Source organism: Pteronotus mesoamericanus, unplaced genomic scaffold (genome assembly GCF_021234165.1).
Source record: "Pteronotus mesoamericanus isolate MK-2021 breed Mesoamerican mustached bat unplaced genomic scaffold, CSHL_Meso_final contig_100, whole genome shotgun sequence".
Lineage (NCBI taxonomy): Eukaryota > Metazoa > Chordata > Mammalia > Chiroptera > Mormoopidae > Pteronotus > Pteronotus mesoamericanus.
Genome location: NW_026554999.1, coordinates 19611076 through 19638321, shown reverse-complemented (window position 1 = coordinate 19638321; position 27246 = coordinate 19611076). Strand labels below are relative to the sequence as shown.

Sequence of the window (27246 nt, the reverse complement as noted above, 5' to 3'; positions counted from 1 at the left end):
TGTTGCTGTGTCAGGACTAACTTCAGGTTGTTAGGTGTGAGGAAAACCAGACACTATTTTAAGGTTGAGAGTTAGAGCGACAGGCAGAGCTAGGATGATGGTGAGGACAGAGAAGAGATGACGTGGCCCTGGGCAGGCTGTGTGAGGATTGTTTCACCTTCAAGGCTTTCATGTTCCCAGGGAATGAAGACAAGAGGGGTGGATGACTTAGGTAGAAGCTTCCCCTCCACTCCCTCCCTTCCTTCCTTCCTTTCTGACTTTATTTACTTTTAGAGAGAGGAAGGGAGGGAGGAAGAGAAGGAGAGAAACATCAACCTGTGGTTGCCTCTTGAGTACTCCCTACTGGGGACCTGGCCTGCAACCTAGGCATGTGCCTGACTGGGAATCAAACCAGCAACCCTTTGGTTCTCTGGCTTGGCACTCAGTCCACTGAGCTGTACCAGCCAGGACCTGGTGACTGTTACTAGACTTTTTCTGTCCTTCAGGAAAGGGTGTTACCCTGCAGGAAAGAAAGTATCCCCCTACCGAGGGATTATTAAATCAAGGGATTCTGGAATCTCCTTAGTGTTCAATAATTATAGTCAGAAGAAACCTTAGGAATTAACCTATTTCAGCCTTCTTATTTTATAGTTGGAGGAACAAACTCACATGGAATGTTGAAATAGCTTCTTATATTGGCAAGTCTAGAACCATAGTTCTCTTACTCCTGGCCCAGTACTCTTTCCATGATACCACTTAATTGTTGAAACAATTGGTATTTTGAAAATTAGGCCACAGTTAGAGTATTAGATTTTGAAGTGAGTCCAGAAGAAGCATTTGAATGTTTTTGTAGCATGTGAATATGTAATTTGTATTAGGAATGATGGCATTTGAGGAGAAAACTAGAGAATAAAGAAAAAAAGATACATTTGTGTGTTTTAAATTGGAGGTTATTTCTCAACTCCGCAGTACCAAACTAATTTAAATTATGCTGTAATTTAAATTTTGTCTTTCAGTTATGATAACCGGTTCATGTTGGGTGTGTGTATACAAGCATGTACTTACACTACCCAGTGATCATCCCTAGAATGCAGTAGATAATCAGTTCTGGGAAGGGAGCTTATATTAAACCTGGGGACTGGTCCTAAATTGCACACATGGTACAGTGCGCAAATTGGTGTGCATGTTGTGCTTGTGGTTTCTGCAGGTTATTAGTGCATCCCCGAGCATGAGTGCAGAATGAAGCGACGTTTGGATGACCAGGAGTCTCCGGTGTATGCGGCTCAGCAGAGGCGGATCCCTGGTAGCACAGAGGCTTTTCCTCACCAGCACCGTGTGCTCGCCCCTGCCCCTCCTGTGTATGAGGCTGTGGCCGAGACCATGCAATCAGCCACAGGCATTCAGTACTCCGTCACTCCCAGCTATCAGGTGAGCTGGCGCTGCGAGGCACTGCGCCAAGGCCAGCATGATGGTTTCATTCAGTTAGAACAGTTTTTATTAAGCATTCAGTAAGATATAAAATATTCACGGGATATGTGTAAGGTATTAAAATAATGGAAACAATGTACACTTACATACTTACCACATAAGTTTTTTAAAAAGAAGGTTGTTATGACCTTGGTGTTCACTGTGTATTTCTCTGTAACCCCTTTTCCTTTTTGTCCCTTCTGAGTAGCCACTGATCAGAACTTCGCATTTATCATTTCCTTGACTTTATATAAGTCATTTTGTTTATATCTCTAGACAATAAAATTGTTTGGTCTGGGTATTTCTGTACTTTTATATAACTGAAAATGTGTGTTTTCTTTTTTAACTCACTTTTTTTTCCACTCGGTGTGGTTCCCAAGACTTAGCCATATTTTTCTGTGTAACTGAGTCATTTTCACTGTTATGAATTATATGAATATATCCAATTTATTTATTCTGTTGATGAACAACCAGTCTGTTTCCAGATTTATGCTCTTATAAAGATGCTACTGTGAATGTTCTAGTTGATTCTCTAGCGCAGTGGTATTCACAGTGGTTTGCACCAGAATCTAAAAGAACATACTATGTTTATCAAGAGAGTCTTGCTATGGGGAAAAAAGGCAGCTGGATTAAACAATGCGCTTATTAGTGAAGTAGTCGGTTTACAGTTTGGTGCAAACTCCTTATCTTCTCTGTCAGACTACTCAGCAGGTTTGAGGGCACGTGAGAAAGAGTTGCTTGTGTATCTAAGAGAGGAATTGCTGGGTGCTAGGGTGTACACATCTTCACTTTAGCAGGTAGTGTCAGATTGGCTTTCAAAGTTGTGCCAATTTATACATTTCCGCCAGCATTGTGTATTCCTGTTGTTCCACATCTTGACCAGCTTGATAATTCATCTCGTCTTGTTTACTCTGCTTTGCAAAAATGGAAGAAATTTGATATTTTTTTTTAAATTATGAAAGTAAACATCACCATTTATTTATTTATTATTTCTTAGAGAAAGAGGAAAGGAGGGAGAAAGAGAGGGAGAGACAACTGATGTGTGAGAGAAACATGGATCAGTTGCTTCTCACATTCCCCTAGCTGGCAAACTGACCCGCAACCCAGGCATGTGCCCTGGCTGGGAATTGAACCTGCTTTCGGTTCACAGGCGAGTGCTCAATCCACTGAGCCACACCAGTCAGGGCCTCAACCACACCAGCCAGGGCAACATCAACATTTTTTTTTTTTTTTTTTTTTAAAGATTTAAGACTACCTTTTCCTCTGACCCCTCAGTCTATATCCCGCTGGTATATTTCTTGGGTTTCCAAAATTTTGTATGCATATGCAAACATACCTATACGAGGTCTGTCAGGAAAAAGCCTGGCCATTGTTAAAATAATGAGAATGCTTTGCATGATATTGATGTAACCTGACAGCCAAGCATAGTGGACTGGAATGAGCATGTGTGAACGACAATTTCCCCATACTAGTCAGTGGGGGTGGTATACGTCACTGAGTGAGCATGTGTGCTGTGTGGCCATCGCATTCAAAATGACTGAGTGAGTAGAGCAGTGAATCTGCATCAGATTTTGTGTTAAGCTTGAACATTCCTCCACAGAAACTATTCGGATGATTAGAAGTCTTCTAATCATCAGGGATGATGCAGTGAGTGCCGCGCAAATAAAAGTGTGGCAAAAACACTTTAAAGATGGTTGTGAATCTGTTGACAGTGATCCACGTTCTGGAAGCTCTGCAACGAGCAGAACACCTGAGAATGTGGAACATGTACAGACTGCAATCAACAAAGACTGGCGACTGATAGTGTGAGAACTAGAAGCTGATCTGAGGATTCCAAAAATTGTGTCCAGGATTTTGACACAAGATCTTGGCATGAAACACGTCGTGGCAAAGTTCGTTTTGTTGCTTCTGCTACCAGAGCAGAAGGAACATCATCCCGCAGTTACTAATGACTTGATTCAAACCTCTGCCAATGAACCAGATTTCCTCAAGAAGGTCATAACTAGAGACGGATGGTAGGTTTACAGCTGTGATCTAGAAATGAAGGCCTAGTCATCCCAGTGGAAGTCACCTCATTCTCCACACCTGTAGGAGGCATGGCAAAGTTGCAGCAAGATCAAGAGCATGTTAACTGTTTTTTTATTGAGAAGGTGTTGTCCATCACAAGTACACCCCTCTGGGCCAAACTATTAATAGGGAGTACTACCTCAATGTTCTTCTCGGCTGATGAAAAAGGCCACAGCTATGGGCAACCAGTGATTGGCTGCATCATCACAACAACGTGCTTGGTCATGCGTCACATCTTGTGCGGAGTTTTTTGGTGAAACATCAAATTACCGAGGTGACTTGGCCCACCTACAGCCTAAATTTGGTGCTCTGTGACTTCTGGCTTTTCTAAAAATTAAATCACCTTGTTGGGCAAGAGATTTCAGACCATTGATGAGATTCAGGAAAATATGACAGGGCAGCTGATGGCTATTATAACAAAGGATTTTGCAGTGTTTTGAACAGTGAAAGAAATGCTGGGAGAACTGTGTGAGGTCCCCAGGTGCCTACTTAGAAGGGGACCGAAGTGTCATTGTCCTATATACAATGTTTATTGTATCTTCATCAATAAATGTCTCTATTTCTCATAATGTATGGTTGGATACTTTCTGGACAGACCTCAGTATTTTCCTGCCTAGCTATCTAGATATAAATCTCTTTTTACAAATTTGGATCATACAGTATATATTACTCTGCTATTTGCTCTTTTCACTTAATATATAGTAGAAAACTTTCTACTTGAATTTGTATAGATCCAAGTAATTTTTAAAAAGTCACTACATTTGTAATGTAACACCTTGGGTCCTCTGAACCATAATTTACTTAACTGGTCTGGAGAGGCCTTCTTTAACCTAACTTGTTAGTGACTTTTAAAAAGCTATGACTGGTACTGGGAATGTAAATGGGTATAATTTTTCTTGAGAGCAGTTTGACACTTTGTGTCAGATTCTTCAGTAATAAGAAAACAATCAGGGAAGAGGGAAACCAGGTAAAGTAGGTTTTGGTGAGTCCTTAAGTGTGTCACTCTTCCTCAGTAGTCCCCCTTGAAGCAGGATAATGCCTTCATATACTTCATAGACAGAGGACTGCTAAAATCAACTCTTTTATGATTTGGAAGGGAGAAAGGTTGCTTGATTTCCTTGATTACTTTTATCTGAACAGGTTCATGATTGTTTCCTACACTTGAGATAAGTTATATCTGTTCCTATGTTAGAAACTATAATGTGCTCATATAAAACCAGCTATCTCAAATAATTACCAACTCCAGTTGAGTCTTGTAAAAACCTGTCCAACTATGCATGTTAGAATTAGAAGCTTAATATAATAACCCTTCTTGTGAGATATATTAGAGCTTTTAGAATTGTCTCAATAGTTTTTGGGGTTTTTTTTTCTTTTACTCCTAATGTATATTGTATTATTTCTGTGGATTTGTAAGTAGTTGCTCAATTTCCCTCCTACCCATTTGCCCAGGATAATCTTTATAAATTTGTAGACTTGTGGTCGAGGGGAAGTATCTTTTAAGTTGTAGTACACAACTTACATTGTTTAGAGAAAGTTTCATGTTATTTGCTATCCTTATTTTGGAAATATGACAAATCAGATATATTTGTCTTTAGTCATCTTCTATTGGGATTAACAATTCTGAAATAGAAAAATTAAAAAGGTTTGAAAATTTTGTATAGCATTTCTTGCAATAGAAATGGGAAGAAAGGGTCTTGTGCTTTTATATCGCCCCTAAACTTAAAAAGGATAAGAAAAGAGAGAATGAATATGAATGAGAAAATAGAAAAAAAGATGTCTGAAGTCAAATCACCAACAATTTGGAAGAAATTTTTGTTTCAGAAAGAGCAAATAAGGATAAGCAAAATAAAGAAAACAAAGTAAAAATCTTCTCTAACTCTGCCACCACAAGATAAAATACTAACATTTTGATATATATGTTTTGTCTAGGGTTTAAAAATCTTTTTTTCTTTCTTCCTTCTTTATTTTTTAAAAAGATTTATTTATTTTTTTAGAGAGAGAGGGAGAGAAACATCAGTCAGTTAAGAGTTGGTGAGAAATACCGACTGGTTGCCTCTCGACACCCCAAACTGGGGATCTGGCCTGTAACCCAGGCATGTGCCCTAACTGGGAATCAAACCAGCAACCTTACAGTTCTCATGCCAGCGCTCAGTCCACTGAGCCACACCAGCCAGAGCTCTTTATTCTTTTTAAAGATTTTACTTATTTATTTTTACATAGGGAATGGGAGGGAGGAAGAATGGGAAGAATGGGAATCAATCACTTGCCTCTTGCAGGCACCCCAACCAGGGACCCGGCTCCACTGACCAGTAATTCAATTGGCAATCTTAGACTTTGCAGGAGGATACTCAACCAAATGAACCATACCAGTCAGGGCAAGGATTTAAAATGTTTTAATTGTATTATGTATACTGCTCAGTAATGTGTTTTTAAATTTTTTTTTTAAGTTTAGCTTTATACGGAACACATGAATACATTCAGCTTATGGATTATGAACAGTTTTTTTCCTCATTAAATTTTTTTGGGTGACATTGATTAATAAAATTACTATAGGTTTCAAGTGCACATTTCTGTGCATTGTATATCCACTACCCAAAGTCAAATTTCTGTCACCATATGTGCAGCTCCTCTTACCCTTTACTAGATTGTGAACATTTTTTAATGTTAAAATATTTGCATCTATATCAGTGCTGTTTAAAATGTAGTTCACTGATGGCTGAGGTATATAGTTTCTTACTAACCTGTAATAAGATAAACAGAAATTTAGTGTTTAAAGACTTATAGCAACCAGACATTGTAATTTTATTTTTTATTTACTGATTTTTTTTTTTTTTTTTTTTTAGGGGAGGTGGGAAGGAGAGAGAGAAAGAGAGAAACATCTATTTGTTGTTCCACTTATTTATGCATCCATTGATTGCTTTTTGTATGTGTCCTGATTGGAAATTGAACCTGCAATCTTAGCATGTAGGGGGATGATGCTCTAACCAACTGAGCTAACTGGCCAGAGCCAACATTGTAATTTTATATCTGTAAAATCCAATAATGAAAATTATGGGTTTATGAATCTTTTTAAAGATTTTATTTGTTTATTTTTAGAGAGAGGGGAAGGGAGGGAGAAAGAGAGGGAGAGAAGCATCTATATGAGCAAGAAACATTGATTGGTTGCCTCTTAATAAGTGTCCCTACTATATCCGAACCCACAACCTAGGCCCTTGACTGGGAAGCACACCAGAGACCTTTTTGCTTCATGGAACAATGCCCAACTAACTGAGCCACACTGGTTAGAGCGGGTTTAAATACATTTTATTTCACTTTTCTGGTAATTCATTTCTATTGTATTTTATAAAAAGTAGTGGCCCATGGTAGATTGGGATTTAAGAAAAAAGAAAAACTGATACTTAACCACAGATAGTTTGAGAAGTACCGAGCTATTTAATATCTAACAGAATGCAGAGAATCTTATGAGTGGGCTATAATTTATTTCACTAATTTCATCTTGTGGGGAATTTGGGTTTCTAATCACCTTTGTGTATACATGTTCTTTAGACACATTTGAGGAAAAATGCACAGCCTTGAACTTTGATGTATCTATTTTGTCCACCCCAGGTGTCAGCTGTACCACAGGGCTCCGGTGGCAGTCATGGACCCACCATAGCAGCGGTTCATAGCAGCCATCACCACCCAACAGCTGTGCAGCCCCATGGAGGCCAGGTGGTCCAGAGTCATGCTCATCCAGCCCCTCCAGTTGCACCAGTGCAGGGACAGCAGCAGTTTCAGAGGCTCAAGGTGGTGTTCAGCTTTTTTCCTTCCATCAAAGAAGTTTCTCATAGAAGGCAACATTGGCTGCAGTCTATCATTAGTGATGTTACAAACTTTTAACACACTAGACTAGGGGTTGAGTTTTACTTCGTTTTTGTTTTGAAACCTACTGAGATTCCCCACTTTAACGCTAGTGCCTGGTCCAGAGGATACATTCAAGAATCTTTTCTGGAATTTATGAATGCATGGCACTCAAGACAGATCAGGATTGAGGGGCTATTTGCATATGATATCGAAAAAGTATATTTTTAGGATGCCTCCTTTTGAACTCTTAGTTCTTAATTCTTATGGTATGAGGTTTTATTGTGCATACTCATGGTTGGCTACAGTCCTGTACAATAAATGGGCCCAGTACTATGCTGTGGTTTAATCTTTTAACTCCTGTTTATGAATAGCTAAATTGGCTGGCATCTTCAAGTCCATCTTTAGTAAAACACATGTTCCTTTTGAGGGAAGTTTGGGGAAGACTTTAATTTTGAATGAAGTGTTAGTGTTTTCATCTGTTCTGCTGAGTATATGCCATAGGTTTTCAGTGCTTTGAAATTTTATGAGGCATCTGTGGAGAAGTGAAATTTGTTTGCAGCTAATCTTTGTCTGCTTACTTGCATGTTATTTTTTTTAAATGTGTGATTGTTTTAGCAAGTGTTTTAGATTTTAGTTTTTCTTTTTTTACGTTTATATAAAGCTTAAACTCAAGTGCAGGAAATAAAAATTAAAGAACTGTAAAGAGATAAGATGTTGAATCTTTATTTGGTCCTATCAGTCTAATTATATCAAGTATCTTGCAGGTAGGAATGAAAAATATACCCTTGAAGAACACATCATGTATAGCAATTATTTCAGCCTTCTGTTTCCTTGACACTTAGTCTAGTTCTCCCTGACCCTGCCCTCCTTGCTCTGGTTTCTCGGGAACTTGTTTGATATTGGCTTAAGGAAGGTAAATGATAGATAAATCTAAAGCGTACTAAAGCTGAGCTGTATAGAAGGATTTTGTAAAATTTACCTTGTCTATATTAGCTTAAGTAATGAGTTGACTATATTTAAGCATAGTCTTTAAAGAGTACAAATTATTTGGGCCTGAAACTTCATTTGGGGCTCTGTATTTGGGAAAATGCATGTTATCTATATTGTTGGTTTCCTTAAAACATTTTGCTCTTTGCTTGTAGAGTGATATCTATGTATCAAAATGTGTTATTGCCATAGACTTAGCACTTCACCAGTCCCTGAAAATATTTTTTGAAGTTCATTTGATGTGATTTAATTTCATATTCATACTGTATTCAGCAGTCAATGTCTAATGTTGGAAAAGACCTTATAAACTTACTGTTAAGCTAATGAAAATATTTATTTCTATAGCTTTTGTCAGCCAGCTCTATCAAAGCACAGCATCTATTTTACTTACCTTCCTCACTAGGGTATAAATAGACTGCTTTATCTGTTTTACAGAAACTGTAAAGGAAGCAAGAGCTGGCTTTGGAGTTGGTTAATAGAGTGAGTCATGGGTCGAGTTAGGACTTCTTGCTCTGTTCTTTTAGTTATAAGCTCTTGAATGTGATTCCTGAACACAGAAACTTGCATTTTCTTTCTAATGAGGAGAGAGAAAATGCTTTCTTGTACCTTCATGTAATTTAATTCAGCATTCCCACATAGCCTGCCATTTTTGGATCAGTCTTAAAAGGCTTTACAAGCATTTGAACCCACTTCTGTAAGCCATTTATATTCTGTAATAAGGAAGTGTCCAGTGAGAACGCGTAGGTTATTTCAAGCATCAACACTGTCTATACTTTTTTGTCTTTGGCATATTGACAAGGAAGATACACATAATTTGAGGCTTTCTTGGTGTGATTTAGTTATTTATTGAATGACGGCAGCATAGATATTTGGCACATATTTCGCAAGTTCTCTTTATAGTTTGTGTTTTCTCCTCTCCCCAATAAGATCATGAACTTTAGGAGGTTAGGGACCTTAATAAATTCTTTTCGAAGTTAGCCACAAAAGTGTTTCAGCAGAGTCTAAGGGTCTCCCCTTGTGCCTCTTCAGATGTGTAGCTTCTAAATGACTAGTTCTAAATAATTTTTTTCTGAGTTGTGGTTCATAGAATTGCATACCTGCTTTTGAATTATACTTCTGGTAATTAGAGAATTTCCTCTCTATTTTTACATTCATATATCTCATAATGTGGGTGTTAAGCTGGTTTTTAAAGCATGGTTGTTATTTTATAACTACTTTTCAGATAGGGGTTCACTATGTCCTGTACCTTTCCTTCCAAACATACACACGTTGCATATAATTTCTTTCCTTTAGGTTTCTGTACTTTTTCTTTCTCTGTAGTAATTATATTATACCATAGCATGCTTGTTTATTATTTTTATTTTTTTGGTGTATGTTTATTTTTTATAAGTCCTCATTTGTCACTTGATTATAAATGCTGTTTCTAAATATCTTCCAAAGTCTTTGTTCTTTCTGCAAACTTAAATGAGTTTTATGTTCGATCAACTCGTCATTAATGTCCAATTTCAATATGGATGGTTCTGATTATGAATTAAATAGTGTATTGAATTTCAACAGAAATTGTCATATTATTTGTAAAATAAAGAAAAACCAACCACGAAATGAGTGGGTCAAGTATATAATATGTGCTCTAGCAACACTGAAATACTCAATCATGATTAACTGGCTGTTATGGAAATTTGGGCAACTCTTGAAAAGTCACATAATAGTTTATTTAAACATAAATATTCTATTTCACAATATTTATCACAGGAGTAGAGCTTATCAAGTCACATACTTATTTTTGAAACTTTTGTAAACTTGATATTTTGTATACCGTATTTTGCTGTGTATAATGTATACCTTTTTGCCCAAATTTTTGAGGGAAAAATAAGGATGTGCATTATTCATCGGTATAACAATGGGCATAATGATCCCGTGTATAATGCACACAAAACTTGGGTGTTCGTTATACACGGCAAAATAACAGTAATTTAAAATAATCCCAGAACATACAGGAAACACCTAGTAGGTGATTTCCTTGGATAGCTCCTCAGTAATTAAAAATCAAGTTGTTCTAAATCAGATATAACTTTCTAGTCCTTCAAACTGTTCCTTTTTTGTAAATGCTCAAATAATTTATAATTTATTGAATTCTCCTTCTTCTTTATCTCCCATATTTAGTCAGTCCCCAATCCCTGTCACTTCTGGGTCCTAAAAAGCCTTTGAATCTATCCAGTTCTCCCTGTTCTTTTGGTCAGTACTATAAATCAAGCCACAATTGTTCACATGTGAGGTAGCCTTAGGGCATAACTGGTTTCCTGCTTCCTTTCAATCTATCCTGCCCTTTCACCAATTTGTTTCAGCACTGTAGCCACATTGAATACACTAAAGTGCAGATGATAAAAATCTCAGTTGCCGCCTTTCTTTCTTTCTCTTTCTTTCTTTCTTTCTTTCTTTTAGATTTTTTTAAATTTATTTTTGGAGAGAGGGGGAGGGAGGGAGAAAGAGAGGGAGAGAAACATCGATAGCCTCTTGTATGCGCTATCTGGGGTCCTGGCCTGCAACCCAAGTGTGTGCCCTTACTGGGAATTGAATGAGTGACCTTTCTATTCACAGGCTGGCACTCAGTCCCCTGAACCACACTAGCCAGGGCTCAATTGCTTTCTAACAAATTTTCAAGACCTTTCAGGATCATGTCCTCCTTCCTCTTCTGTCCCATCTCTTGCTGCTCTTCCTGTCACCGTTCTTCCTTTTTGTCACAAATCCTCCAGCCAAAGTAAATTGTGTTTTTCCAAGTGTGCTAGATGGTGTCCTTTCTGGGATTTTGCCCATGCTGTTCACTCTGACTTTCTTCACAGGTCTTCACTTTTATTAACTTATACTCATCCTTACATTCAGTTTACAGATTACTTCCTGGGGAAGCCTTTGTGTCTTTCTCATGTGCTTTCTGGGGTGTTCAGTGATTACCCACTTATCCCACTGTGTTACGATTCTCAGCTAGATGTGAGTGAACTTCTGTAGAGCAGGGATTGTGGCTTGTCATTGACTCTTTAGTACCCCATGTTGGGCCTGGCATAGCATGTTGTAGCTTTAGTAGATATTTGTGAAATGAATAAATGAATGAGTAAGTGAATGAGATGTCAATGTGTATTCTTCACTAATCATTCTCTCCAAAATTATGCAAGGGAAGGCTACAGATCTTGAGTTATTATTTGAAGCTTGAGTTTTTTTATTAGTATCCATACTCATTTTTAATACTTTCATGTGTATTTACTATATATTTCTATTTCATTTACTACATTAATTTTATTTAGGCATAAATCATTTATTTCTTTTTTTCATAATTTTTGGGCTGTTTTCTTTTTATTACCTGCCTCAGGTGGAAGATGCGCTATCCTATCTTGACCAGGTGAAGCTGCAGTTTGGTAGTCAGCCTCAGGTCTACAATGATTTCCTGGACATCATGAAGGAATTTAAATCACAAAGGTAAAAGATATCTGTGGTGTACTCAAGCTTTGTGCTTGGAATGTTGATTTTGGAGGGAGGATATAGGTATAGTCTATTCTCATTTCCTGAAAGATAATGGATGTGTCCTTTTGGGCATTTAATTTTCAGGGTCATGCTTTAATTTTATGTATTGATTTAGTGATGAAAATTATAGGCCCTGGATCTTTGTTCTCTCCCTATTGGTAAGTTTTTCTTAAACTAAAGTTTTCTTAGGACTTCACGTCAACCAAAGGAGCAGACTGGAATGATTAGGTTACTTGCTCTTTGACTTAAGGTACACTAATATTCTGGCATGGTTCACTATTATAAGAGAATAGCTAACTAATCTGAACAGTGTAGATACATGATTTATACTGGTGTATCACAGGTTGGATCTTGCATGGAGTTTGCAGCTTTAGATTTATCTGAGTATCTTAGCTTGATAGGACTGTTACCATGAATGTATGTTCTATTAAAAATTGTGACCAAATCTCTTTGAATAAGAAGTAAATGTCTGTGAAATTTTGGATTTTTTCATATGTCCTTAATTTTGTAATATGCAGGTTGATTTTTATTTTCCTATTAGAAAATGTAATGTAATGTGAAATTTTTTCTTTACTAGTGTGTTTTTCAGTCTTGCCACTTCAATTTCTGTTTTTGCTTTTTTAATTAGCATTGACACTCCAGGAGTGATAAGTCGTGTGTCCCAGCTGTTCAAAGGCCACCCAGACCTGATCATGGGCTTCAATACTTTCTTGCCCCCTGGCTACAAAATTGAAGTGCAAACCAATGATATGGTGAATGTGACAACTCCTGGCCAGGTTCATCAGATTCCCACCCATGGCATCCAGCCCCAGCCTCAGCCACCACCCCAGCATCCTTCCCAGCCTTCAGCCCAGTCAGCCCCAGCTCCTGCCCAGCCAGCTCCTCAGCCCCCACCTGCCAAAGTCAACAAGGTGAGCTTGGAATTTTTTGCATCACATGAAATGTATCTCTAGAAAGCAGCCTTCTTTAACATTCCCCCTTTATGTAAGAATAGATACATATGTTACAGTGATTTCATCAGAGAAGGTTCAGTAGTCACATCCATATAAAGTGGTTCACATGTACTTACCACATACTTAGATATCTGTTTAAATCAAGACCTCAACAACCTACAAGGACTCTCTTGTCCCCAGCTTCTGCTTATTGAACCCAAGAGCATCCCAATAAGCAGCAGTTTTGCTTGTGTAGTGGTACTTTGACAGCACAGGCAGAATTGGTCATAATCTTACCAGATTATGCTCCTGCCTCTGCACAGTCATCATTTTATAGAAGTTACTCCATTTACCAGATTAGGTCACATCAAGCTAAGCAGAAGATCCTGTTTATGACAATGATGATAATCATGGATGTTCTTGGTCTAGAACTGCACTGTCTGATAACAGTAGCCACTAGCCACATATGCCTATATTTAAATTTAAATTAATTAAAATAAATATTGTGTCCCCTAATTCTTACTGGGAAGGAACCAGTTTTTCATTTGCATTCACTACATTTCAAGTACTCAGTAGCCTCATGTGGCTAGTTGGTATCATCCAGGACAGTGTAAATAAAGAACATTTCTATATCATTTCAGACAGTCCTGTTGGACCAAGCTGGTATGGAAGACTTTGATGTGGAGTTACTATAACATTGAAGTGTCTTTTTTGACACTAAAGATATAGCATATGTAGAATGAGGAATTTTTCCCATTCTATTTGCACCTGTTGAGCTGGTGTGCTTAAAATTCCTCCCTGTATCTACTTTTAAGGCTGTATTCAGAAATTTTGAGACTGAAATATTTGATTTAGAATTGTGAGCCATCTACTCTTTGAGTTGGGCTGAAATGGCCAGGCTGGTGTGAATAAGTTAATCAGACATCTTGTTTCTCTTTACTTTGAACTTTTTTTTCTGTGTCAAACCATTTGTGTTCCTGAGGAGAATAAAGACTTTTTTCTTTTTAGCCTTCCCAACTACAAGCACATACTCCCGCCAGCCAGCAGACCCCCCCACTCCCACCATATGCATCCCCACGCTCTCCACCTGTCCAACCTCATACACCAGTGACAATCTCGTTGGGAACGGCCCCATCCTTGCAGAACAATCAGCCTGTGGAGTTTAATCATGCCATCAACTATGTTAATAAGATCAAGAACAGGTTCCAGGGCCAACCAGACATCTACAAAGCATTCCTGGAGATCTTGCACACATATCAGGTAAGAGAGTTGCCCTTCCAACCTGTCTTAACCAGGTCACCCTTTGGGGGCATCTAGTCCAAGAGGAAGTTGAATAAATGTTATTGTGTCCCCTAATTCTTAACTGGAAATGAACCAGTTAGAAACTGTGGTATATATTTATAAAGCATTGATTGCCTGGCTTTAATTGCCTTATAGCAGGTAGTTAGGATTTTTAAAGGTACTGTAAAATGAGTACTTATTTATGTGGGAAGTTTAGGGGATGACTTGTGTGGTAAAGTTAATCTACAGTAGGAGAAATTTCTCTAATGTTCTGTGTTTTATCAATTGATAGTGGTCCCCTGCACATGCACATATTAACTGCCCTAGTTTTAAAAGGAATTGTCAACCACCATCTTCCACTTCTTTCTCCACTCAAAGCTTGTAGTCAAAACAGTTGCTAAGATTATAGACTTTCTTCTTAAATGCAGCCCAAGTCGAAAACGTACAGAATTCCTATCAGACATTTCAAAAAATGTGCAAAAGTGATTCATTCAAAACCATGCTCCTCCAGTAATGGTCTCTTCCCATTTGCAATTTATCAGAAAGAGCAGCGAAATGCCAAGGAAGCTGGAGGAAACTACACTCCAGCATTGACTGAGCAGGAAGTTTATGCTCAGGTGGCTCGTCTTTTTAAAAATCAGGAAGATCTGTTGTCAGAGTTTGGACAGTTTTTACCAGACGCCAACAGCTCTGTGGTAAGTTTTATTTAGAAGCACTACACTATTTAGAATTATTATCTTATATTAAGTTAGGAAGCTGGAATCAGAAAGTCACTTTTTCTAAATGATATTTGCTTTGATGAGAGCATTAATCTCTTTCATATGTCTTAATTAGCTTTTAAGCAAAACAACTGCAGAGAAGGTTGATTCTGTGAGAAATGACCATGGCGGAACTGTGAAGAAGCCACAACTGAACAACAAGCCACAGAGGCCCAGCCAGAATGGCTGCCAGATCCGGAGGCATTCTGGGACAGGAACCACTCCTCCAGTGAAGGTGAGGACAAGTAGTGGCTGCTCACTTGGACTTTCAGAAGCAATTGTAATGGTCCTGTGTTCTTATCCTACACGTGTAGACTATTGGATCCTGGATATTCAGAGTGAGGATGCATGTCACAGAAACTCAGTGTAAAGCTTCTTACTTGGCTTTGCAAAAGAATGTTAGAATACCACTAATGGTTCACATCACTGTGCTTTTTTGAGTTTTTATTAGTTTTCTCTGTATTCTCTCTTCGTTACTAGCTGTCATCTGTTTTTTATTTTCTGCCAAGGGTTCTGAGACATTAACTTTTCCGTCTGATTGATGCCTTAAAACTGCCTTGTGCTAAGAAAGATTATTGAGCTTGCTGATTGTTTCAGATACAAGTCAGTGGTCTCTGAGGTTCTTTGTGAGTAAAATGCAAGTGTTTTGTGAGATCTGTTTGGTCTAGAGAGCCCTCCTTCCCTAGGTTCTTTGTTGGGTTGCCTGATCTTATCTGTATCCTCCTAATTTCTGAGTTAGGACCTTTCGGCTATAGCAGGAGGAGGTCCTAAACTACTGTTAGTAATCTGTGAATGATGCTTCTTGTCACAGTAAACAGTGCTGATCTGCCTGCAGAAAGCTGAGACTGCTCCCTTCCTCTTTGACGTGGAAAGGGCTAGGTGTGTAGGGACAGTGTTGCTTTAGTAAATTTTAAAGCAGTACATAACATGGAAGAGAGATGTGTTTGCAGAGCTTTGTTAAGGAATAAATGCGAGTGGAATTTCTAATAGTAAGAGATGACCGGTGACCAAGCAGATAATTACAAAGACTGACATGTTAGGTGTTGTTGATACTTCTGAAGGACTGTTTTTTTAGTGTTTGTAATGGTTTCTCTTTTGAAAGCAAGTTGAACATAGTAATAGTTTCTGCTTCTTCAGTAAAAAGTATTATTTATATGGGTAGCAAGAATCAGGTCAGCAGATCTGCTCCACTCATGAGTTGTTCTCCTCCTCCACGTGATTACCCACAGGTGGAAACACTACATTGGGGGTTAGGATTCCTTCCCTACTTTCTGCTCAGGCAGCGTGAGCAGCGGCTATGGCTCCTCAGCAAGTGAGCTCTGGGGTAGCAAAGGTAAATAGGCTGCGCCTCCCAGAGTTTGTGTTCCTTCACAGATAGTTGAGATGTTGCTTTTTAAAAATGAGTTCTTGCCTGACAGTTAAGTTGTGACCTGTTTGTTCCCTTTGAAAGAGCAGTCTTAAATTGGTCTAAGTGAATGTTGCTGACAAGATAGTTATTCCTTCTGTTAGGAAAATATGCTATGTTCTTTTCATGAATTTTTCATTTGAACTGTAATTAAAAGTTAAAGGTTGATTTCTCTCCACTCTAGGCAATAATGCTCCAGCTCTTTTTACAATCTCTTCTGCTCCACAGCTAGGAAGACAAGGCATTGGCATTATGTTCCAAATAAAGTTACTTTTGGCCCATGGAAAAACTAAGGATATTAATTCTGTGACCATTTGTAGAGAGGATATTTGGGGAGCAGAATGATCTGTGAACCTCTGGGGAAAAAACTGACAGGCAAACTGAAAGAGATAATATAGGTGGAAATCTTGTAGAGTATAAAGCAAGTTAGTGACTTGAATTCTCTGACTTGTTGCAAATTATTAATCAGTGATGGTTAATAAGGAAACCATTTGGACACATGAAAATAATTCTCAGAGGAATTCACCCTTTGAATCTTAACGTTTGTATTTTTCCTTTTTTGCAGAAGAAACCCAAACTGCTCAGCCTAAAGGATTCTTCTATGGCAGATGCCAGCAAGCATGGTGTAGGAACTGAATCACTATTTTTTGATAAGGTGAGTAAATGAATTAATTAGATTTAATATCAGCCATTCTGGCAAAAGAAAATCACCCCATTCCCAAAAGTACGTTTTTCTTTAGAGACATCAAGCTGATGAGGACTTTCTAATATTTTACATAGTTTCCAGTTTGTAGGTCCTTTCAGTCTACTATATTAACACAACTAGAGAAATGGTAGCATTGTCTGCTTTGATTTGTGAAATAGTTTGCAGCAAAATACAGCATTTTCCATAGAAAAAAATAGCTTTAACAAAATGCATGATATTAAATGCTCTCAAAAGGTGTTTGGAGCTCCCTATTGCAGGTGTCCAGGTCTGTACAATGGAGAGTGAGGAGTGTCACTGCACCAGTTGTTGAAGACTTAAAATGATTTATAATCTTTTAATTGCTTGGGATACTCACTTGCAGTATCACATACAGGGTTCCTGGGGATTCTGATTTAGTTGTATGTTTTCAGTGCTCCCCAGGTGATTCTGATGAGCAGCCTGTGATGGTGATCACTGGTGTAAACAGTGTTTTAGGGTGTGTTGGTTTGACTTTTCTCCTTGGAGACAACTTAATGATTAGTAGGCTACTGTCATCAAAGTTGCTGGCAACTGTCAGACTTCTCAATGGCAGGACCCAGTTTGGGATGATCTTCTGCTGATTTACCCTGTCTTGCAATTTTGGGTTTTTGCAAAAGGACAGATGATTTAGCATTTCCATGATTGGTGCATCTTCATCTCTCTTTAGCCTGTGGTGCCTGTATGAGCTGTTCTGCAAAATAGTTGAGCTGTTGGCTCTGACTTGAGTCATTTCCAAGGGCTGCCTGGGCACTTGATGCTTTTAAGGCAGTGTAGAAGTCCAGGTCACAACCAGCAAATGGCAAGGAAAGGGTAGGGTTGGGAGGCTAAATAAGTTTAGTTTTTAAAGAGTGATTTTTGTTGTAGTTGTTGTTTTTGAGTATTTCTTTTTTAGAGACATTGAATACATACTGAATTAGGTATAGATGAAATATCTGGAATTCACTTTAAAATTCACTGGTGGGAAAATGGGTATAGATGAAACCAAATTTACTATATATTGATCATTAAGGCTGGGTGAGAATGTGGGGTTGGTTAGACTGTTCTTTGTATATTTAAAGGCTAAAAAATATTAAAAGTAAATATGGTGTATTATACAACAGTGAAGTGCTCTTTTATCTTTGGCTTTGAAAGCACACATCCCATATAGTATCTACTGATTGGGAGTTATGAAAAGTAAATGGGAGCCTAGAGAAAGGGTTCTTGACAAAAGCACATGGTCTGTGATTGTCCACTGAAGGACCACAATGCTAAGTATTTACTACTGAAATTGAAACTTCAGCTTGTTCATCTAGCCAGGCTAGTTTTATTTTGTCTATGCCAGTGAACATTTTTAGGTTTTTGGATATTAAAATGATCAGTATTATAAATGGAAAGAGAAAAAGGATCGGGTCAGAGGACACAAGTATCTTATTTAAAAAGGTCGTTATATAAGATTACCAGAGTTTGAAAACAGTGTTGATAAGACTCTTGCTGTAAACATCTGTTAGGAGAGGAAACAAAAGCTTAGGTAACTCTGATTTGGGTTTGGAAAGTTGAGCATATGAGAAGGTAAATGTCTTACTTCAGGATCTCATTTTGTAAAATCTTTATTGAAAATTTTAAATGTAGGTGAAATTAAAGAGAACAGTGAACTGCTCATGTACCCATCATCCAGCTGCTAGCCAGTGTACTTCCTTCACATGTGCTCTCATCCACCACAGACATATCCCTCATTACCTGCAGACAGACCTCACATATTATATTAGCTCTTTCATAAATATTTTTAGTAAGTTTCCTTTTTAAAAAATTTTTTTATCCTCACCTGAGGACATTTTTGCATTGCTTTTTTAGAGAGAGGAAGGGAGAGGGAGAAGCGTTGATGCAAGAAACAAGTATTGATTGGTTGCCTCCCGTTTGTGCCTGGTCCGGGGATCAGACCGGTAACTTAGGCATGTCACTGACACAACCTTTTGGTCACAAGATGACACTCCAGCCCACTGAGCCACGCCAGCTAAGGCTGAGTTTCCTTTTAAAATAAAGCCTTTTTTCAGATATCATGATCACATCTGAAAAAACTAACATTGATGTGTTAGTATTATAAGATAACTTCAAATTTCCCTAATCATTTAAAAGTGATCCCAGATCGCCCTGACCAGTGTGTGGTTCACTTGGTTAGGTGTCATTCTGCAAAGCAAAAGATCGCTGGTTGAATCCTCAGTATCAGTGTTTCTCTTCTCACATCAATGTTTCTCTCTCTCTTTATCCCTCCATTCCCCTCTCTCTAAAAATAAATAAAAAAAATCTTTTTAAAAAACAAATCTTTAAAACCAAATAAAAAATAAAAGTGATCCAGGATATCTTCATTCCCCACTTAACCATTTCTCTTCTGGTTGTCTCCATAAGGTCCGAAAGGCTCTGCGGAGTGCAGAGGCCTATGAGAATTTCCTTCGCTGTCTTGTTATCTTTAACCAGGAGGTTATCTCTCGGGCTGAGCTTGTACAGTTAGTCTCTCCTTTCCTGGGGTAAGTAGAGTTGAGGGGGCTTAGACCTGATACATGATATGGAAGTGAAATAAAACTTAGTTTGGGAGAGTATATGATAGGCAAAATTAATTTGATTGTGGTAGGTTACTTGGCTCATAAAATGTCAAGAGTCTTCTGGGAATCGTCTATTCAATTCTAGAGATGAAAAAATGCAAAGGGCATTGGCCAAGACTAGTGACCCCCTTGATCAGTGTCAGGTATTTATAGAAACTAGTCTCTTAGGGGTTCTAGAATCTTGACTATATCTGACAACCTAAGAATGATCTGAATATTGAAGCAGTATTCTTGATTAGGAAATGGCTGGTTTTGTCTAATTTCAGTGCACTCTTCCATCAGTACCTTAATTGGCCTTAGAGCACCCTATGAGAAAAGGGGAAGCCAAATGCTCAGAAGCAATAATTGCTGTTGGAATTTGTCCTGGTATACCAGCAGAATTCTGACCCAACACCAGATAGTGGCCGTCATACCTCAGGATAAGTGTGTCATGCTTCTAATTGTTCACCAGTATTTTGGTTTGATTTTTTCAGAAAATTCCCTGAGTTGTTTAATTGGTTTAAAAACTTTCTGGGCTATAAGGAGTCTGTACATTTGGAAACCTTTCCAAAGGAACGAGCCACAGAAGGCATTGCCATGGAGATAGATTATGCCTCTTGTAAACGGTTGGGTTCCAGCTACCGAGCCCTCCCAAAGAGTTACCAGCAGCCCAAGTGCACAGGACGGACTCCTCTCTGTAAAGAGGTAAGGCCTTCTCCCCAGAAAGGGGCAACCCCAAATCTTCAGCTTTCTGTAGAAAGGAATTGTCTCAAGGATCAAGAATTTATATTAGTGTGGAAATCAAGACCCTTTTCTGTCTTTTTTCAAAAGAAAATGTTTTATACTTATATTCAGAACCTTTTCCTTAATCTAATATCATTTGTAAACTTACTAAAGGTAAAACTTGTAATGTTAAATGTTCTTCCTTTCTCCAGAGTTTTGTCTTTTTACTGAGAATGTTTAATCACCAGAAAGCTTTGTTACACTTTTGTTTCAGTTTCTCTTCTTTTATCCAAAGGTTTTAAATGATACCTGGGTTTCCTTTCCTTCCTGGTCTGAGGACTCCACTTTTGTTAGTTCCAAGAAAACTCAGTATGAGGAACATATCTATCGTTGTGAAGATGAACGCTTTGAGGTACAATCTCCTTTATCATTTGAAGTTTGGGAAAATGGGAGAAGCTGAATAAGATAGCTTAAATACCTATCTGTGAGGGTTGGCTTTTAAGACTGAAGAGTCAGAGGTTCATGTTCTTTTGTGGTAAATGCTTACTGTCCTTACCATGCTTTAAGAGTTTGTCAAATATGTAGTATTTTTGTGGCAAACGTGACTTATCTAGGCAACATTAACCCTTTTACTGACCCATTAACTGACATCCATTGGGAGCTGACTAATGATTTGAATTTTTAATTCCATTTTAAAGGTGATTATGTTTCGCATGGTAAATAAACTTAGTACTATAGTAAGGCCTACTTGGCTTTCTTAAAGCTGCTTGAAATTATTTTAAAGTGTATTGTTATTCTTAGCAGTAGTTGGCAAATCAACTGTCCTGTGAGAGCTGATATTCTTCTTTCATATTTCTGATGTTGACGTGGTTCCTTTTGAAAGAAAGTTAAATTAGGGACTTTATTTTAAATTTGGAAAGGGAAGAGCTTGAGTGAATAAATGAGCTGGTACAGCCCTTATGCCAGGAGTAGGAGTACAGAAAATGAGTTCTGAATCTCCGATGTTCACTGATACTGTCAACAAGAAAAGTGCATGTTAACTGTGTCTAAAGAGGTAAAATTACTTGTATCCTATTTAATGTATTTATTACGTAAAACTGACTGACCCTGCTTATCCTTGTGGATGGGTGATACCTTGCTCTTTATTAACCCATACTGATTTAGCCCTCTGCCAGTTACCCCCACACTCACTCCAGCTTTCTCAGGCATGTTGTAAATGAAGGACCACGTTACTTGGCCACTGGCAAATGCTTGGCCATCTCTACCCAAGGGTTTATGAGGAGCTTCTACCATTTGCAGAAAACTAAATCAAGATAGATGTAAACTTCCATGGAATATTTTATCAGGCTAAAGAAAGCATTTCTTTGTTTTGTGTGTTTAGTAAGTTTAGATGAGCTAGAAAGCAGAAATTGACATCTTTTTTTGATGGATGTTCCTGTTCTCAACTGGTATGCATGCAAACGAGAGGCAACATCCTCATTTTCCCTTTGTGATTACAGCAGTAAAGGTGACAGAAGTGTGGTATGTGTGTATGTGTTTAGGCTTGGTGAGATGGACTAATTTGAAGGAGCATACTTTCCTGAAAATATCAATATGGTGGTTTCCAAGGAATGTTGTTTTATACATCAGAATAGGTAAATGACCCTACAATACAGACTATCCCCAAATCTTGGTGGCTTGAAGAAACGAATTTATTCTTTGATCTTGCTACATGTGCGTTGATGTCTAGCAGGGGATTCTGCTCATCAGAATTACTTAGGGGCCCAGGCTGCCAGTGACTGGCAGGAAAAAAGACTGCTCAGAAGGGCTTTGTACCCTTAAATGCTCTAGCCTGGAAGTAATAACATTACTCTGACCCACCTGTTCACAACTCATTTGACAGAACTAGTTAACAAACATGGTTCTATCAAATCACAAGGGAGCCAGGAAGTTCAGTGTATCTTTTGTCCAAAATTGGGAGTCGGGGGACCAGAAATATTTGACAAAATGATTACCACAGTCCCAAAACCAGAAAACTTAGGGAAACTTCCATGGGCATTTGGCCATAGGCCCTTGAGACCACTCATTTACTTTATTTTCTCTTTCTCATTTAGAGAATCTTCTGTTAAGGCTAGGAAAAAGGTTAACTCAAAGGCTGCCAGTCATAGCCTTAACTGGGTCAGAATAGGCCCTTGCCAGAAAATAAGTGCCAAGAGTTCAGTTAGAATTTAAATGGATCCCCACACATACAACATTGAAGTCCTTAAGGAATGATATGTGAGCAAGGCTGCCAAATATTTAAATTTCAGGTTACTCTGAAAAATTTTTTCATGAGGCCTGAGAGTTACCGTCTTGAATTGTCTCTTTGGATTTTTTTCCCCCCCTCTTCCCTGGTTGTAACATCTTAGCAATTCGGGAAATTGAAGGAATAATGTTCATAAGGTTGCTGCTTCCTGTTAGGTCCCTCTAGTCTTGGATTAGTGGTCATAAACCAAACACACTAGTGGTGGTAGAAGTAATGATTACCACTTATTCATCATTTATTGATTTTATATGCCAGGTATTGCACAAAACCCTTCATGTAGATTTTATCATATGATCCAGAAAAGAACCTTATGAGAGTAGGTGCTATTATTCCTACTTTATTGGTAAGAAAAAGACTCTTCTATGGCTACTATGGCAGAGCCAGGATTCCATTCCAGGGAAGTTGATTCCTCACCTAATACTCCTGACTACTGTTCTGGTTTGGGTCCTGATCACACTTTGTCATTTTCTTTAGCTTGACGTAGTTTTAGAGACCAATCTGGCAACAATCCGGGTTTTGGAAGCAATACAGAAGAAGCTCTCCCGCCTGTCTGCTGAGGAACAAGCTAAGTTTCGCTTGGACAACACCCTTGGGGGCACGTCAGAAGTCATCCATCGGAAAGCACTCCAGAGGATATATGCTGACAAAGCAGCTGACATCATTGATGGTCTGAGGAAGAACCCCTCCATTGCCGTCCCCATAGTCCTTAAAAGGTATCTGAACAAGTGTGCCCTTTGTGCTCATGTGCTTCAGGATGTGTCCCATTAAATAAAGTTCGTTTTTGACCATGGTACCTCCATTTCTCCCCAGTCTGGTTGTTGGAAATCAGGTACAGCATGGGATGGATAGTGGAACTTCTTTAAAATATATATCTATAATGCTTGACGAATTTGCGTGTTATTTTCACTCAGGGGTCCTGCTACTTTTTTCCCAGTTTTCGTATATGTGCTGTTGAAGCAAGCATGCTGGTGGAGCTCCTTGATGGGATTCTGGGTAACCAACAGTAGAGGACAAACCTTGAAAGTCCATAGTGGAATGCTCTGTGTTTGAGGCCATGCTTTAAGTATAGACAAGAACAAAGAACAAAACCACTATCCATTTTCCCTGCTGTTCAGTACTAACCATTGTAAAATCTTTGATTTTTAAGAAGAGTCACCCTTTGTCTTTGTAAAATTGATATGAATTACTTAAAAAGACTTAGATGGCCATTTTTACCAAGAATGTCTTTTTCTTTCTCCTAATAAGCCTTCTGCCTGACGTGTAGAGGGGCTCTTGTACCCATCTACAATCAGGCATCAAGGAAGGGCTCGAGTTAGGGCTGAGCCCCAGGCTCCTCCAAGTCCATGGCACTCTGGACCACAGTATAAATCCCAGCTAAGCTCTGGGTCCTCACTCAATATCTATCACCTGGTAAAAAGCAATTCTTTTCTGCTGCACAGATGCCCTAGTTTTAGTGTCCCTATCTAGTCTTCCCCTCAGATGCTGCCACAGGTTATTTTTCTTTTTGCCAGTAGCATTTAACTTTTGCCTTTGAGATATTTAGTTTCTGTGTTGTTTTTTATTTTACTTTTCTCTCCTTATCTGGAGGGTTTAGGATCAGTTGTTCTCATCAGAACTTCCCAAACTGTGTCTAAAAGAACATCACTGTACAGGCTCTCTGTTCTTGGACTTCTGCATTTACATTAGCATAGTAAACATTCTTAGAGATTCTGTAACAAAGAAACTTGTTTAACTTTGGTTTGGCTGGCCAAGGATGAGAACTACTACTTCGAAGGTTATTCCATGAAATGCTGAGTTGAGAAAAAACTATTCTAGATAGGATTTCTGACTTTGGGACAAATTACTTACCCAGAATCCTGAATGAGTAATTTCTCCATGTAACAGAATTAAAGACTGGCTCGAATAACATTTATTAAGTCACCAATAATTTTGACAGGGCTATTACATCTTTCAACTTTTGAAGTAAATAAGTGTGACGTATTTCTCACTTTTTTATTTCACTGGTAAGGAAATAGAGTCTTCTATTCTAATACAGCAAAGCCAGGATTCCAATCCAGGGAGTTTGACTCCCCACTTTGTTGTTTCCACCCCACCTCCACACCCTACTAGGTTGAAGATGAAAGAGGAAGAATGGCGAGAAGCTCAGAGGGGCTTTAACAAGGTTTGGAGAGAACAAAATGAGAAATACTACTTGAAGTCTCTGGACCATCAGGGCATCAACTTTAAACAGAACGACACCAAGGTCCTGAGGTCTAAGAGCTTACTCAACGAGATTGAGAGTATCTATGATGAGGTGAGCTGGAGGTCTCTTCCCCTGTGAGAGGTCTCCAATCTTTGTATTTCATGTAGCTTTGATTTCTGGAAATTAGCATTGTTATATGAAAGCCAGATCCTCTAAGACTTGTTGATTCTTGCTTCATAATTGCCATAGGCTTTTATTCCTGATTCTCCCATTTTAACTCTAAACCTCACTTTTCTCCCTCACTGGTGTGGCTCAGTGGATTGGGCATCATCCCACAAACTGAAGGGTTGCTGGTTTGATTCCTAGTCCAGGCACACAACTGGGTTGTGGGCCAAGTCCCCCATTGTGTGTGTTGAGAGGCAACCGATAGAGGTTTCTCTCCTTCTCTTTCTCCCCGCTTTCCCCTCTGTCTAAAAATAAATAAATAAAGTTTTAAAAAATAAAATAAACCTCACTGGTTTCCCAGTTTACCCTCCTGGTTTCAGTTGACAACACCACCTCTCTCCCCATTTGCTTCCCTCTAGCAATACATTGTATTCATTAGCCTGTCTCATTGTCCCACCACTTAAATCCTTCTCACTGACCCCCCCAAACTCTTTCTAATCCTCGTTTATTCAGCATACTTATAAGGATTATATGTATTACAAGAACTAGGATACAGAGATGAGTAAGAAAGCAGTCCTGTTTCTTTGACCTCACAGTCTTGGGTGATGGATAGAAATATAAATGCAGTGTGGTTGAGAATTCCTAGGTGTGGTGTGATCTTAAATTTTAAAAAACTTTCTATTTTGAAAATGTCAAATACACACAAAAGGGAGCATAGTAAAATGAGCTCTTGCATAAACTTAGTCATCCCTATTTTGCCAATGTTGTTACATCTAGCACCTTCTGCATCCCACTCCCAGAAGTACTTTAAAGTGAATCCTAGACCTCATGTTATGTCCTCCATAAATACTAATTCAGAATTTTAGATGTTCCAGATTCTATACCATTGTCCCCTATATGTCTTCAAAGTCTAGAAGGTACCAATATTTTGTTCTCAAACCACATCTTCCATGTTACTTTATTGTTTCTGGAAGTTTTGGATTGGAAAATAATAGCCACTATGGTTATTAATTGAACGTACTGATGGTGTTGTTTTGTATGTCTGTTGTTGCCGTTGATATGGCACTTACTACTTTGTGTCTGTCTCCTCGTAGAGGCAAGAGCAAGCTACAGAAGAAAATGCTGGTGTACCTGCTGGCCCACACCTCTCACTGGCCTATGAAGACAAGCAGATTTTGGAGGACGCTGCTGCCTTGATTATCCATCATGTGAAGAGACAGGCAGGCATTCAGAAAGAGGACAAGTACAAAATCAAGCAGATCATGCATCACTTCATTCCAGATCTGCTCTTTGCTCAGAGGGGTGATCTCTCGGATGTAGAAGAAGAAGAAGAAGAAGAGATGGATGTAGATGAAGCCACAGGGGCGTCTAAGAAGCACAATGGTGTTGGGGGCAGTCCCCCTAAGTCCAAACTACTGTTCAGTAACACAACAGCGCAGAAGCTAAGAGGGATGGATGAAGTATACAACCTCTTCTATGTTAATAACAACTGGTACATCTTTATGCGGTTGCACCAGATTCTCTGCTTGAGGCTTCTGCGGATTTGCTCCCAAGCAGAACGGCAGATTGAAGAAGAAAACCGAGAGAGGGAGTGGGAGCGGGAAGTGCTGGGCATAAAGCGAGACAAGAGCGACAGTCCTGCCATCCAGCTGCGTCTCAAAGAACCTAGTGAGTGCCAAAACTGCTGGTTCACAGGGGATGTGGGGTTGGTGAACTTGGGACGGGACTTAGTTAGACTTGGAACTGCCTCCTTTTATACATGGAGCACACACAGGCCTCAGGGTGGGGGCGGGGGGGGGTTCAGATGCTCTCTGCAGCTTTCTGGTTGTGTGACCTTACTTAAACTGTCTGAACCTGTTTCCCTTTAAAATGGAGGTGCTACTTATTACTTTGTGGGGTTGTTGGGAGAATTGGAGAAAGTACGCAAACCACCCTGTGTAGTGCTTGGATCGTGGACACTCAGTAGCTAGTACTGCGGACAACCAGGGAAGGAGGTATCAGTTGTGATCAGTTTCCCAAATAGCAGATCTCTGGGTTATTATTGCAAAGGGGTTTTAAAGGACAGAAGGATGAAATGGCACACAGTTGGTTCCACTCCGTGACAGAACTACATTCTTAGTTCATACTTAAGACTGATGTGGATTTTCTAATGTGCTTGGGCAGGACTTCTTAACCAGAGATGGGGTTCATGGCTCATTCTAATAACTAGAGAGGGGATTGGAAAGGAGATTAGAACTCAAGAGACAGTGTGAGACAGCAGAATAGGCAGAACAGGAATGAAGATAGAGAACTCAGGAAAAGGAAAGTAAAGGTTAAGGAATCAAAGATGTGCTTTAAGTAATTCTGTGCCACCTACTGCTGGATAGCATTCAGTTCATAAA

General features: G+C 38.8%; 1 protein-coding gene across 4 annotated transcripts in view; it reads left to right on the top strand.

The window, feature by feature from the left end:
* SIN3A (SIN3 transcription regulator family member A) overlaps positions 1–27246 on the top strand; it is a 62175-nt gene that overhangs the window by 15229 nt on the left and 19700 nt on the right. For all 4 annotated transcript variants that reach the window (XM_054565424.1, XM_054565440.1, XM_054565445.1 and 1 more), the window contains 14 exons: positions 1187–1407; positions 7120–7299; positions 11705–11811; positions 12485–12767; positions 13797–14048; positions 14612–14764; positions 14904–15062; positions 16798–16887; positions 19339–19457; positions 20006–20216; positions 20530–20646; positions 22993–23231; positions 24628–24811; positions 25960–26533. In XM_054565424.1, the coding sequence (XP_054421399.1) occupies positions 1219–1407; positions 7120–7299; positions 11705–11811; positions 12485–12767; positions 13797–14048; positions 14612–14764; positions 14904–15062; positions 16798–16887; positions 19339–19457; positions 20006–20216; positions 20530–20646; positions 22993–23231; positions 24628–24811; positions 25960–26533 (2857 nt within the window). In that variant the 5' untranslated portion in view covers positions 1187–1218. The remainder of the gene's footprint in view (positions 1–1186; positions 1408–7119; positions 7300–11704; positions 11812–12484; positions 12768–13796; positions 14049–14611; positions 14765–14903; positions 15063–16797; positions 16888–19338; positions 19458–20005; positions 20217–20529; positions 20647–22992; positions 23232–24627; positions 24812–25959; positions 26534–27246) is intronic.